Source organism: Urocitellus parryii, chromosome 6 (assembly GCF_045843805.1).
Source record: "Urocitellus parryii isolate mUroPar1 chromosome 6, mUroPar1.hap1, whole genome shotgun sequence".
Lineage (NCBI taxonomy): Eukaryota > Metazoa > Chordata > Mammalia > Rodentia > Sciuridae > Urocitellus > Urocitellus parryii.
In genome coordinates this window covers 139990766-140006706 of record NC_135536.1, presented here as the reverse complement: position 1 = coordinate 140006706, position 15941 = coordinate 139990766, and the positions used below count along the sequence as shown (strand labels likewise).

Here is a 15941-nt window from a genome sequence, read left to right as displayed (position 1 = left end):
TAAAACACTTTCCAGCACACCATTTTCATTTTACCAGCTTTATTCACTATACTTTACTGCTGGGCAACTGTAAAAGTCAAAGTGTTAATAAGGCGGTAACTGAACATATAAGACTTCTACTTTAAAAAAAAAAAAAAAAGGCCCAAACTGAGAAATTTTTAAGTGTTAGAAATTTTATTAAAGTTAACATTCCATGAGGTCATGCTCAAAACAAATCAAAAGGCAAAAAATTCCAAACATACAAACTACCGTGCTGTCTTCTCCAAGGTCAAAAATGCACTGGTTTTAATGATACAAAAGTTTTTTGAAAGTCAAATCCACTGTCCATTTGTGTTGGGTAAGAAACCTATATCTTCATTCATTCATTTCATGGAATCCATGTTAAAAGAACCCTGTCTTGGTTGTGTATTATCACAGCACTCTTGTATTAATCCATTTTCCTCATGTCCCCATAGTGGACTGCCATCTTGATTTCTCAGTGGTAAGGTCCATTTGAGACTCTTCAAGCTGACTGGGTGCTTGATAAAAAAAAAAAAAAAAAAATTAAAGAAAAAAAATGCTGTTGGAATACCAATAATCTTATTCCTTCAAACAGAAAACATCCGCCCACCATGAAAATATCCTACCATACCCCAAACTTTTAATTCCATTAACAGTTTACACTTATGAAACTATTATACTGAAGTTATATGCAAGGACTTCTAAAACAGAATCAATGAAAAAACTTACACAAGTAACTAAGTTCTTCTGTCAGCTACATTTGTATCTAATAAAAAGGGGCACTAGAGAGTCAAATTTTTAATACTTAATACTAGTATCATACTGGGTACACAAAAAGAACAAAAATTCAAATTCAAAATTCCTGGAAAGCTAAAATTACAGAAACACTGTGGATTCTAAATCTCAATGCAGAAAAGTTTCCAAGTGCCTTCAAAGAAAACTAATTATAGAAAAGAATCTTAAGGGATTAAAAAAAAAAAAGCAGAAGATCATAGCATACTTTTCTAGTCTAACATGTTAATTTTGTTTAGATAAATACAAATGGCCTATATAAATGGCACCATTTTTACTTACACATCTGAAAATGCAGAAAATATGAAGCCACCAGGAAAAAAGAATGAAAAACATAAAATGTCTACCTTGCTTATTGGGTATTTGCTTTAAAATGATATCAAATTTCCAAATTTTATATAACTAAATACTTTCAATGCCAAAATATCAAATGTTCCTCAAAGAAAAATAAAACTATAATTTAAATAATTTGGACTAATGGAACAGTGAGAAGACAGGTGATTTTACCACTAAGAAAATTATCTGGATTCATCTTGATAAAACATAAATGCAAAAACAAGTTTCTACCCTTTCTCTATAAATCTTACAACTCTCAATCTCAATTTACAGAGACAGGACTAACTTGTAGAAAAATAAATATAAAGTCATTTTTTGCTCATTGAATGTAAATTTCCATTTCTGACTATTATTAGGATATGTTGTCTATTACATAACAAAACCAAAAAGATCCTGCCACCCTATTAAAAAAGAAATGAGTGATTAATTGTTACCTTCAAAAGCAAGATATTTCTTAATAGACTTTGGAGTTCTCTCCTGTCTTAAAATGAGAAATAACTCATTCATTCCCATAATAAAGTATCTTCAATTTGTCTTATATATTTCTTAGAAATTAAGAAATGATGGCTATTTTTAATACAAACATACCATTCCCTTTGAGGGGGAAGGGCAATATCGAGATTGAACCACTATAGGGGCTCTCAACCACTTAGCCATATCCCCAACCCTTTTTATTTTTTGAGATAAGATCTCACTAAATTGAGGAGGGTGGCCTCAAAATTTTGATCCTCCTGCATTAGCCTCCCAAGCAGCTGGGATTACAGGCATGCACCACTACCCCAGCTCCATCATTTCTTACTCACCGTTAATTATAAACCAAATTCTCCTCAATCTCTATTGTTACAATGAAGGATAAAGCTCTAAATTATATTGGTGATATAAATAATTATGATGCATAATGACACTAATTCATTAATAACATGTTACAATCACTAACAGCTACAGGTGCTATTTATTCATTTTGGTACATTAAATGAGAAACTCACTGGTTTATATCCTGCCAAGGAACAAGAGGTAAAACTTGGATGATAATATGAAATTTCTTTTCAAGACTATTATTTAAAAAACAAAAATAGTAAAAACATCAAAAGGCAATCAAATGACTTCAAAATTATTCAAAAAATGCACTAGTTTATATGACAATATTAGATTAGAAAATAGCAGCATTATTTGTCATACCATCACAAAAGCATATATTTAAGATAGAAAAAGAAAATTGTAAAGAAAAAATGCTACTAGAAAAAGCAGACAACTCTTATGACATTGTAAAGCCAAAATCAATCTAAACTTCTGCATATCAATACAAAGCCAAAAGTGAGAATTTTGCTAAGAAGCAAAAGCACTAATACAAGAATCAGAACTAATAAAATGTCAATGAGGGATTCAGAGGTAATCCATTTATATTCATGGCGTTCAAATTCTTATAAAAACTAAATTTGTAAATAAGCGAAGTTTTGTTAAAAAATGAGAAGGGAATTAGCCATGAGTTCTGTGAGGCTGGAAATTTTCTTGCTAACAAAATCCATAGATCATCTGTGAAACAGAAATAATTGTATTATCTACCTCTTCTGGCAATAGTAAGGATTAAATGAATTAGTGTTTATAACACATTATATGGCATATAGAAAGATCTCAACAAATGTTGGCTATCGTCCCAATGTACCACTAAGCAGATTATTAAGCACCTCAAATACCAAATGAAAATAATTTATATTCAAAAGTAAGGCTACCTCAGAAGAACACATAGAATCGTAGGACCAATTATTTAAAAACAAAACACATTCCAATTTAATGAGGGAGTACTGTATTAAAATATAATCAGTATCCTTCAAAAAAAACCTTGGATAGGTTTCACTTAGTCAAAGCCCTACTCCACTTCCCTCTCCAGTAACTCATGAATTACTACAGACATACTTACTAGATGATGCTTTAGTCTAGAATTCCATAATTAAAAAGACCTACATCTTTTCTGTGCTTCACACATAAGGCTCAAGCTCATAATGTGAATAGTTAGAATTTTCCCACTTCAGTGTTCACTAGGTTTACATTTCAAGGAATATATTCTTGTTCCAAGAACAAGTCCCACAGCAAAGGCAAAAGTTTCAATGGCAACAGGATAATGATTAACTACTAGTCCTTCAAATCCTCCACTTATGGAAAATAAGAACATGAAATGAGCATATAAGTCTTTTCTTGCATTTGTACTTCACTAAATTCCTTGCAAAAACACTGGGCCAGTAGAAACTACACTGTAAAGTGAGATGCAAGAAATGACTTTATCTAGATTGGAGGACTCCCCAAACAGTCTACCACTACTTCTCAGCAAACTATGCCATTTGTAATAGCAAATAAAAATATGGGGGAAAGAAAAGAGTACATGAAAATGATTGATGATTCTTAATTTTTAAAAATGGTGGTACTGCTGGGAATGGCAATGAACATCTGTTAATTCCAGCAGCTTAGGAGGCTGAGGTAGGAGGATTGAAACTTCAAAGCCAGCCTTAGCAATTTAGCAAGGTCCTAACCAACTTAGTGAGACCCCCATCTCAAAATAAAAAGGACTAGGGATGTAGCTCAGTGGTTGTGCACCTCTGGGTTCAATCCCTATACCAAAAAATAAAATAGGTGGCTCTAATAAAACTGTCATTAATTTAATGTAATTTATATATATTATTTTAAAATTTAAGCACATTTCAAAATCAAATAATCAAACACATGCAAAATTACAAATCAGAGGAAAAATTCATCCATCTCATCATGTAACTGAGAATCTTGGTGCTTACAATATGATTTCAATCTCATCTGTACTTAGTCTTTAAATATGATAAAAATTTATGTAAGAAAACCCTAAAAGATGAACACTCATTATACTGCACTATTTTAAAAAATTGCTTAAATCCTCAATAGAATATATAAACAATTCCGGGTCTTATAAAAGATAGGCATAAAAACTAACTACAAAAAAAGATCAGCTTACTAGAAGAAAAAGGTCACTTATAATAACCAAGAAAAGGAACCCAGAAAGATTTACAACTCAATCAAATATTTCCAATTGTACCTATTAGTTTTAAACTTGACTACGTATTAACCAAGTTAAGAATTAGGGGAGGTGGGGGAATATCTGATTATCTTCAGTTTTAATTTTAACTGAGTCAAAACTTTGGTTTTCTAAAACTTAATATTTAACATTTGTTTTAATAATGAATTTCATTTTCATTTTTTTAAATTCTAAATACAAGTTGATGTTTAACAAAAATTATATAATAAATCAACAAGTATTTATTGAGCATCTACAATGTACAATGCAACTAACTTCTTTAAAGCATGATCAGAAATGAGCCTAGTAACTGTACATTAAGAAAGTTTCCAGCTTTATGCTTCCTCTCTCTCATCAAAATTAAAAAAAAAAAAAAAAAACAAAAAAAAAAAACAAAGGAACAAATATTTTGCAGGCCTTAGTAGCCATTTATACAATGGGAAGCCATGGTAGAAATTAAGAGAAAAATTTCTAGAACTAGACTCCCAAATATTTCAAAAGAATTACTCTTATGAAGTAGCTAGTATACAATTACCTAAAAAGCCCTATTGATGACAAATAAATCCATTTGAGGATTCACCAAATCCATTTAAATAAAACCACCCACCATACTCTTTCTCACTACTTCTCAGTATTGGGCTTTCAAATTTAAGGAAGTTCAGAATTCCCTAATTTATTCAAAACAATTACAATACTGAAAAATCACTTAAAGTATGTTGTATTACCTAAAGAGAACCCAAGGACTCCTGAATTATACATAGGCAAGATTAAGTTAACAAGACAGATCTAGAACAAATGTCAGCAAGTTTTCCTTAGAGGACCAGGTAGTAAATTATTTTAGGTTATGTGGCTATTTGGTACAACTGCTCAACTCTTAATACTATAGCGTGAAAGCAACCACAAAGCATATCAATGAAAAAGTACAGGTATACTGCAAAGAAAAACTTTATTTACAAAAACAAGGATAAGTTTCCAACATCCAGATCTAAGACAGAATGTCAGAAACAGGTTCAACTGTGAGTTTGTTCACATTTTAATTTTATTTAAGTTTAAGTAATGAAACAGAAAATAGGTAAAATTAATAAGTAAAAATGTGATTATCAAACTTTACACACATTACCATATTGGTATTCTTGTACTATTTTTTAGCTTTGCTAAATTCCGCTATATTTTTATAATTCCGACTCAAAAAAAGGTTCATTCACAATTTAAAACTACAAGCAGATTAAACATGTAAATTAAATAATACTTACTAAATGTTTCCACCAATGATTACTATGTTGTATGGGTCCTTTAGATTGTTCCATCTGGGGAGTCATTCTTCTGTAGAAGACACAAAGAATATAATTTTATACATAGGAAACTACAAAATGAATTGGGGGGGGGGGGTAGGGGCCTTACTGGTGACTGAAACCAAGGAACACTCCACCACTGAGCTACATCCCAGGTTTTTTTTGAAACAGGGTCTCACTAAATTGCCCAGGTTGGCCTGAATTTGTAATCCTCCTGCCTCAGCTCCCTGAATCACTGGGATTACAGGCATGTACCACCACAATCAGCAAAAATAAGATTGTTTATACCAAAATGTATACCAGAATTCATCCTGAAATTTTAACATCTTATAAGGATCACTCACTAACAAACCAAGGTAAACATGTATTTGTGAACAATATGGTCATGCACAAGACAGAAAAGCTCTGAAGAATCTTAAATTTAGTTCACTTTTAGAATAAATCACACTAAAATTAAAAACCTAAATCTCAGCCCCCATGAACTCTAACAGATTAAGAAAATATTTGAGTTTTCTAGGTAGATCTGATGGGCAGCCAGAATTGAAAATAAAGTCAACATCACTCCCAAAGATGCACAATTATTTCATCTTCTGGTCTTTCATCTAATTTACTTTCAAGCCTTCTAAAAATGATTCACTGATAGTGCCACATTATTTCACATTATCATGTATTATATTCAACATAATGTACATAAGCATGTACATAACCAACACTAAGATAAAGTGTTAGGAAACTGAAAGCATGGTTTCAAACTACTAATTGACTGATCTACTGGAACTAAATAACACTCTCTATAAAATATGTACTTGGTAATAAATACTATGCTTTTCACTAGTAAGACTTAAATGTCTGATAAGTTAACATGAAAAACAGTGTTTCCCATATCTCAAATACCTTTGGGGTGGGGGGTGGGCATTGCTTTTCTGAGGCTGGCTTTGAACTCACACTCCTCCTATTCTCAGCCTCCAATGGAATTATAGGTGTGTGCCACCTCTCGCCTAGCCCATATCTCAAATACCTTCTGAATCCAGGTATATACTTTTGTAGTTAGTCCTGTTTCTAAATGATTATATAATCACAGTGATATGTAGAGATAGTAATACGTAAGACAGAATTTAGTTCTGTCTTACATCACTTGCCTGATATGCGCAAGGCCCTAGGTTTACAGCGAAATAAAACTGGGTTTGGTGGGACACACCTGAAATCCCACTAAAGAAGCAGAAGCAGGAAGTTCCACATTTGAGACCAGCCTCAGCAACTTATCGAGACCCTATCTCAAAATAGAAAAAAAGGCTGGGGATGTAGCTCAGGGATACAGCACCCCTGGGTCCTATCTCCAGTTCCACATTAAAAAAAGAGAAGTAGAGATACAATAATACTCTTTCAAAGTTCAATAAAAATATGTAACAATTTAAAGTTTTTAGACAGCAAAAGGTAAAGCTTACCTTTAAGATTTAAGTTAAAACTAACGTACCAAAATGCTGTTGAAGGACTAGCTTTCAAATTAAAGGGTATATATCCTGGTTTATCTTACCAAATCTAAATTTCATTTTGACAAATCATTATCAAGGAATATAGCATATAGCAAAGAGCTGACTTAAAATTACTGTTAAGAGTAGACACTAGCCAGGAATGGTGTCACATTCTGTAATCCCAGCAACTCAGAAGGCTGAGGCAGGAGGATCACAAATTCAAGGCCATCTTTAGCAACTTGGCAAGTCCCTAGGTTACTTAGTAAGACCCTGTCTCAAATTTTAAAAAATTTAAAAAGAACTGGTGCTTTACTAGCTCAATAGTAAAGCACTCCTGGGTTTAATTCCCAGTACCAAGATTTTTTTTAAAAAGTATGTATACTAAAACATCTTCCCAAAATGTTGAAGCAATTCAAAAGAAATACGCTTTAAAGCTTCTAAATTTAATCTGACCCTATAAGGAAAAGAAGATTTTGTGAAGACAAACCTTAAATCAACCAACTGATTTAATAACTGATTTAATCCTTTAGAGAAGGGTAGAGCTGACTTAGTCTTGTCTTTTCTTGTACCAGGGATTGAACCCAGGGGCACTTAACCATCCAGGGAGCCACTTTGTTGCTGAGGCTGACTCTGAACTCAGGATCCTCCTGCCTCAGCTTCCCAAGCAGCTGGGATGACAGGTGTGTGCCACTGCACCAGGCTTGAGTTAAAAAAGAATTTCAGTGAAAGAAATTTCTAAGGGAAATCCCTAATACTGATCAGATAATCTATTTAACAAATAGGTTAGCTAGTAGTACCACAAATATGTGCTTTTGGGTTCTCCCACACCAAAACGAAAAAAAGAACTTGTATCTTTACTTTGTACCCTCAGGAAAAACGACTGATATCAGTCTCCTTTCTCAAAATTGACAAAGTCTGTACTTTGCCATCCTTTGAAACTGGGAATGGAAGAGCCACGTTCATCTTAAACAGACTATTAAAGTTGATGTTTTGCTTGTATTTCTGTCCTACATATTTCCCAACATTATAATTTATGATTTAATAACAAATTATATAAATTACCATTTGCTACTTGATCTTTTAGAATAAAATACTTAAAACTCCTTTAAAAACTTTGAAAATTTAAATTAAGTCTAAAATCTAGAGCCATATGAACATAGGAATCTTAAAAATAGGGTAATGATAGTTATAAACTATCATTACAACCATAATGATAGTTATACTATAAAGTCATTAGGAATCCTAAGAAAACTTAATTCTTTAAGACAACTCAAAAATCATTACAGTTAAAAAAAAAAAAAACTAGCCTGATAACCTAAATTAAAATTATTATGATCATCACATAGTACACTTTAAAGACTTAATTGCTTGCTTAGGAAATACTCAATTTCAAACAAATGACTTAGTTTCAAATATAAAAGGATTGTTTTCTGAAACATGGACCTATCAAGTATTGCATAATAGATAAATTAAATTTTTGCCAGATTGTTATACAGAATATAACACATAATTGGTACATAAATGTCAAGTAACATATTACTTATGACATTTCGCTTCAATTTAAATTATAAGGACCTTTTTGAATATAATTATATTTAATAGCCAATTTGAAAAGTTTGCATCCATCTGAAAGGGGAAGGTAGCAGGTAAAATAAGAACATTTATCTTTGAAATGCATAAAATTCTTAAAGGAAGTTAAACAGATTATACCAGGCATGCAAACTACAAGCATCTTGTTTATAATGTTGTATACTACAAAGATTTTATGAAAATATATTCAACAGATTAAATGTCTTTATTAAAGTAATAAATAGAAAAAACAAAAAATAGGGGCTGAGATTGTGGCTCAGTGGCAGAGCACTTGCCTCACAAATGTGAGGCACTGGGTTCGATCCTCACTTGCCTCACAAATGTGAGGCACTGGATTCAATCCTCAGCACCACATAAAAATAAACAAACAAAATAAAGATATTGTGCCCATGTATAACTAAAAAATTTAAAAAAAAAAGAAAAACCAAAAAATAATTTTATTGCAGCATTCTAAATCCTTTGTTTAAAGACAATTTTGCACCTTAATTAATTTTCCAGTGTATCTATTTCTACTACTAATATCTGGAAATGACCAAAAATCAATGAGAAAGTCAAGTATACTATCACCCCAGGTATTCTGTTATTCCAACAGCTTCAACACAGAAATAACACAACTTGTAATGCAAAAATGAATCTGCATGAGAATTAAATATTCCTTACCATTATTTTTATCACAATTTAAGAACTAAGAAGGATCTTAAGAGATTATAAACTCTAAAGCCTTCATATAAATTAAGAGGATGAAGGTCTATAGAATAAATGTCAAAACTGCAGAGCTTGCTACATTAGAAGCTGATCTCCTAATTTAGCTGAATTTTGATTATATTTTTCACCTTTGATTAAAGCAGAATATAGAAATGCCCTCAAATTATCTTTCTTTTTCAATTATGCCTTTCCACAAACAATAAAATCTCAGAGAAAAAAAAATTAACTAGTTATTCATAGCCCAAATTTTTTAATAGTTAAGAAACTATAAAGAGAAAACTAAACTTCAAGAAAATTACCTATTTCATATAGTCTAGACTGTAAATGTCAGGTCATTGTTTACAATACCTACCTATCATCTAGCTACGCACAGCTTCTTTCATTCCTATGGAATGTCAAGAATTTTTTTAAAAAGAAAATCAAATGCAGTCCAACCTAATCACATAATCACCAGATTTTTATAATACAAGCATTATTCCAAAATGCTAAAATGTTATCACTTGGTACGAGTGATACAAATATGTCACTTTGGTTCTTAAGCAAGAAACTTTAGTATATAACTTACCTTTCTTATTAAACAATTTCAAGCAATATAATACTATATACACCATCTACTATGCATCTTACAGATAATATAATTTTACCAATGTAGAATAATATCTACATTCACATTTGCCCTCGTATGCCGATCAAATATGTCCCCTATTTAAAACTGGCTCAAGCAATAAATATTCAAACACAGAATATAAGCATTATTATTAAGGATCCAAGCACATGTAGACCTTTATAAAATGTGATTTATTCTAATCCTTTATACCTCATGTGTTATAACAAAGTTATATCCCATTAGACTGGGGATTAATTTAGTTACTATATCACTTGGAAGTCTTGTTAAAAAATTACTAATATGAAGTTAAAGATAAAAAAGCCTCATTTAAAATTTCTCACCTTAAACTCATTTTTTCCTCCAACAGAACAAATTACACCTTTGATAGGCCATTATAAATATGTACCTATTTGTACTTAGAACTTACGCTTTATAGAAAATACCTAATTCTCAATTGTTCTAACAATGCCCAATTCATGAATGCCAATTTGACATTTTGTCAAATTGCACAGAGTGAATCTAATCTTGGCATTTGTATTAAACAACCCTGGAACGAAGAAAGTCAACTTTTTCAGTAGGTTCTACCTGTAAGACACTATATAGTTAAGTTACACATTTCTTTCTGCACAAAATAATAAACAAAAATGTAATCAAATTGTTGAAAGGCTTGAAAAGGAAAAGTTAAGCAAAAACAAAAACAATAAAAATTCCCCTTATCACCTATTCGGATCAATGGAATAAGCCAACACCAACCAATAAAAAGATTGTACTTTATTTTTCACGTAAATTCCAAAAACAAAGATAAACCTGCCCTTATTTTAATTATTTGTCTATTCTTAAAAGTTCCCAAACTATTTCTCATTTTATTTCATATTTCCTCTGGCCAATCACTAATAACAATTTGACATTAACTTCTAAATTCAATGTTATCTTTGTATGAACGAAAACATTTCCTTAAAAGTACCAGTGGGCATATTTTCTTCATTCACTTATCCAATTTTAGGATGTTAATGTATTGGTTCCATGGTTTATGATTGAACACTATTTCTACCTATTATGGTTTAAAAACAATTACTAAGCTATAATCAAAGGTTTCTTTATGTGCAATACCTCTAGTTTCCTGGAAAATAGCTAATTTTTATATGTGTTTAAAAATAAACTAATGAAGAAGGGAAATGATTATTTTAAATACATTTAATAAAAACCAGGATATGATAGTGCATATTTGGATTTTGAAATTGTAGCTGTTTAAAGAATCTTTCAATCAGCAAATGAAAAAATCTAGGTCATCCCTAAAATTCGGCTGTAGCATTAAAAAAAAAAAAAGGTAAGGAATGTACCTCTACATTATAATGATATATACTGATGACTCTACTACAAATTTAACCGTAATCCTAAAGAACCATTTTATAGGGAGGTATTAAATGTCTTAATGTACCATATAATTACATTCATCAATGTAAATCATATGCATTTTACCATGCATCAACTATTTTAATAGTAATACAAAAGTGTTCTGATGTAATTTAATGGATCTATTTACATCCCCTCCCTTTTTTTTAACAGATAAGAATTCTAGTTCGGTTTATGTCTCATTGACAAACTTCAGTGATATTTTCCTACCAAAATTTCAGTAAACTACTCAAATACAGATGTTGGATAAAAACATTTACTTACTTACTAGATAAAATAGACTTTCCCAAAGATCTCCTTAATCCTCAAGGATAAAAGTGCAATGTCAGTCTTCAAAATGACATACCTTTTAGGGGGGGAAAAAAACATAGCATTCTAAGTAACTTACTAATGAAGCAATCAACATAAGTAAAAATTTAAAAACAACTAATTATATAAAAGAAACAAAAACTGAAATCTATGCTCAAAACTGATTTTTAAAATGTTCTTCCCTGAAGTTGATAAGTAATAAACAGCAAACCAATTCAAATTTTCCAACGTATTTACTTTTTTCAAATATTTAGAAAATTAAAACCATTTGCATGGTATATTAGAGATGAAAAGAAAAGAATATCTCTTTGGTACATAGATTTCCCCCAAAATAAATCAGTCTTTCTTGTTTCCAAAATTAAACAAAGGCATAACAGATTTTCAGCATTTTAAACTATTCATGGCAACATTACATTACAATGGCCATGCTCAGATTCTTTTTTCATTCAGTGAAAAGGTTTAAAGGCTTTTTTAATGATTTCAGATACCTACTCAAATTCATAATCACTATTTTAAAAAGTCATACATTAACATTCACTGCGTATTTGAAATATAATCAATAAAAAACAAAAACAAATCATAATAAGCTAATTTTATGTCAAAGCAATAAAAATTTACCAGATCTTACCTGGGATAAAAGATGTATTTGTTCAAGCCATCAGCAAATTAATTTTAAACTCTGTAAGTAACCTTAAAAAAAAGAAAAAAAAGATGATATCAATGTTTTGATTTTTAAACATTTCTTGGCCAAAAATTAAATGTGATGAAACAATAAGAAAATATTTTAAATGCAAGATCTATGGACAAATTAAAGAGATGATTCATAAGACACACAACCTGTACATTTATGATTGCAGATATTTCTTATCTTTACTATGTATCAGTCTTTGTTTCCCACATTTTGGTTGTATTGACAAATACTAAGGATTAAGGCACTGAAATTATTAAAAAGATATAGAGAAAATTTGACTCCTTAAACAGATTTGAGATTATGACCTTGTTTTTATTTTTCCTCTTTTGATGCCTGGCAATAAACAAAACAAAGGAAAAGTTTACCATTTTTAAATAATGTAATCAACTCAAAATTTCCTTTACCATCTAGAAATACCTTTTACAGTTATGACTAATTAAAAATTGACTGCTTCTGGAGAAATTAATGAAGTTTAAAATGGCCACTAGTTACTTTAAATTTTAAACTACAAGTTATTTGATCTCATCAAGTGGGATATTAGCTTTGTCTTTTAAACAAGTCTAAAACTTGAAGTATGTTTACCATTACTTAATTTCAAACCAGGGTCTTGGATATTTTCAGTCTTTCTCCTCCTCCATTTACATGTAAAAAGATCTTATGATGTTAAAACTGCTAGCAGTTTTTTTGCATTTCACTCTTCAAAAAGGTTTCTTTCTAAAGAAAGAGATTCTAAAAAGACTAGATTAAAACCACAGTCAATGTTCAAAAACCTCAAATATGTTGATTTAAAGGACCAAACTCAGCTCTTAAAATTAGAATCTGAAACAACATTCTGTAAAATGAAGATATACGCAACTGATGTAACATGTACCACTATGCCAAAGCTATTCAAAAGCAATTTTACTGGTAAAAATACCTTTAAAAATGTGGTCAAATAAACCAGGATCTTTGGTTTCAGATGTACTACGTAAGACTTCCTAACACTATTTTTACGCAGATCTGTACCCTTTCAACACAAGAGCTCCGCAGAATGAAGACAAATATATTCTAAAATACACAAAGGTTTTGTGCATTCCTGGTTTGTTCTTCAAACCACTAAACTTAAATTCCTCTTCAAAGATTTTCAAAATTAGAGACTATAGAGAACGTTACAATTTTTTGAAACCTGTATTTTCAAAATACTATGCCGTTTTTAAGCCATCTAGATTTTTATACATGCAACAAATGCAACAAATATGGCTCCTCTTCATCGCCCATTACCGACAGCAGTCCTACTTTAATATTTACACTACGAGAAAGTAACTTCACGAAGAGATTTTGTGTCAGAATACTCCTTTGTAAAAGTTTTTCGATCATGGTTTATAACAACATACAATTAAAAAAAAAAACGAAAAGATGATGAACTTCAACTTTTAAAGACTAGGAACTGACCCAACTACGTTTTAACATTCAGGTGTGATAAGTTACAGATAAGGGCTCCTTACGACCTTTTCAAAAAGTACCAAACAGTATATTTAACCATATTCAGGTATCAGGATGTCAAATGAATTTGAATAATTACTCCGTAAAATAAACTATATTAATCAAACGTCATCATCTAGCACCGTAATTATCAAATCTATACCCATTAAGCTGCCCAGACGATACACTAAACTTGTCTTCGTAATTTTTGAAACATTAGATGCACTCTTCCAACTTGCATTTTTAAAAGACAACCTTAACGTTATAAAAGATTTAATAAACAGCAACACTGTTCACATCTATAACACTGCAGCCGTTTTCAAAATCAGCTTTGAAAGAGTTAAAAGCCAACACCCAATGGGGGGGAAAAAAAGACAAGTTTTATTTTTGTTTTAAATGTAGCCAGGATTCCATTGTTCTTTTAAATTCGACCTCTAAGATGAGTTCCCACCTCACCACCGGAAAGAGATTAAAAAGCTCCAAGGTGGAGAACCTGAAAAGGATTTTTTTACCCTAAATAACAAAATAACTCACCAGGACATGCAGGGGCTCTCGTGGTGCGGTCCCCTTTGGGCTCCCGCCTGCGGTCTCCCGCCGCCGCCCCTTGGCCGCCAGGTCCGGGTCCCGGCAGCAAAGCAGCCCCCCGCCCACCCGCGGGTCTGCGGCAGGGCCCCGCGTGCCCCCACCCCCGCCCGCGACCCCGGCCCGCAGCAGAGACGCGTCCCGCCGGGGAGAGGCAGCCGCGACCTTACAGGGGTTTTGTGGGGAAAGCCGGCCGGCGAGGCCCGCCGCCCCCTCCCGCTGGCGCGCTCAAGGACATTTTGCTTTTCCTCCCAAGGACAAAGGACAATAAAAGGAGCCGGGGAGCCACTTACCGGGTATGACTCTGCCACTGGCACCTTCTGGTCTCCATCTTCGATACCGGGACTGACCACCCGCCAGAGCCTCCCGCCCACGCTCGGTCCAGGCGGCCGGGACCGGCGCGCCTCCGCGGCCGCTGCCGCAGCCCAGCTTTCGGCGTCGTGGGCCGGGCAGCCCTGGACGTCTCGGCCACGAGCTCCGGCACCCGTGCGAGGTCCGCCTCGCCTCAGCCACGGCCACCCAGCTCCTGCGGGCTTCCGGGCCGCCCGAGTACAGCTCTCCGCCAGCCAGCGGGCACCTTGGCCGCGGCAAAACGTCTGACAGCTCTGGGTGCTGCTGCCTCTCCGGCCATCTTGTGCCGTGTGTGTGGTGTCTCTCCCGTCTCCTCTCTCGGCTTTACTCCCTCCTCCTCCTCCCCCCGCCCCACACACCACACAACATGGCCTCTTCGCTGCGGCGGCGGCGGCTGCCGCGGCTGCAGGAGCTCCACGGAGCTCCAGCACGCTCCCCTCCCCCATTTTGCCCGCCTCCCGCCTGCAGCCCCGGGCCCCAGAGCGCAAGCGCACCGCTGCCCGCTCGCCGCGGCCATTGGCCCTAAGAGCTTCCTGCCATTGCTTCCCGGGAGCGGCCTCACGCACGCTCGCTGGGTCTTCCTCCCGCCCAACAGCAATTACTTTCATCCTATTGGCTAGTTATGACACCACCCCTTCCGCCACCTCCACTCGGATAGGCTTTCCTCAGTGCTATTCACCGCCGGTAGGAGTTTCTGGTTGTCCCGAGAAGTCCCGGACCGCGATTGGCTGATATTGAAACCTTTGGGTTTGGAGCTGAGGTGTTGGTTTTCGCCCCGCAGTGCGGACCCCTCCGGTCTGGTCAGAGGTTTCCTGGTTTCCGCAAGGCTAGGCAAGAATCATTAGTATGGAACTCTACAATGTGACGATTTCATCTCTGAAAAGAAGCTCACGTCTCGATGTTTCTGAATTCAGATTTTTGTGTTCTTTAGAGAAATAAGAGAGAGGAAAGAAAATGACTGACAGGATGATGAGCAAACAAGATGCAGGTCCATAGCCCGTTGGCAGGCAGCCATGTCCTCAAGATTTTTCTTCTAAGCAAGGAGATTTTTCTTCAGGGTCACAGTCAGGAGCAGTGGTTTTATATGGCCAGCACATCCCCTAGCCTACTGTCCCAATTAAGATACCAATTTTTTGAGGGTTTATAAGCTTCCTATGACTCATTTGTGTGACACGACCTATTTATATGTCCAGTGTCCTGAGACCTTAACGAATCAGTCTCTCATATTTCTATTTAGCTGGATTCCACACTCTAGTGCAGCGTTTGTTAAAATGGTTAATTTGAACTCCAACAATCCCAATCT

At 34.2% G+C, this 15941-nt stretch overlaps 1 protein-coding gene across 1 annotated transcript; it reads right to left on the bottom strand.

The window, feature by feature from the left end:
• Window positions 1-154: 154 nt before the first annotated feature.
• LOC113186565 (uncharacterized) lies at window positions 155-15246 on the bottom strand. The gene is made up of 5 exons (XM_026394042.2): window positions 14581-15246; window positions 12182-12243; window positions 11513-11590; window positions 5419-5488; window positions 155-518 (listed from the first exon to the last, which is right to left on the bottom strand). Exons 1-2 carry the CDS (start codon window positions 15244-15246, stop codon window positions 12226-12228), a joined length of 684 nt encoding a protein of 227 aa, XP_026249827.2. The 3' UTR covers window positions 155-518; window positions 5419-5488; window positions 11513-11590; window positions 12182-12225.
• Between the last annotated feature and the right edge of the window lie 695 nt (window positions 15247-15941).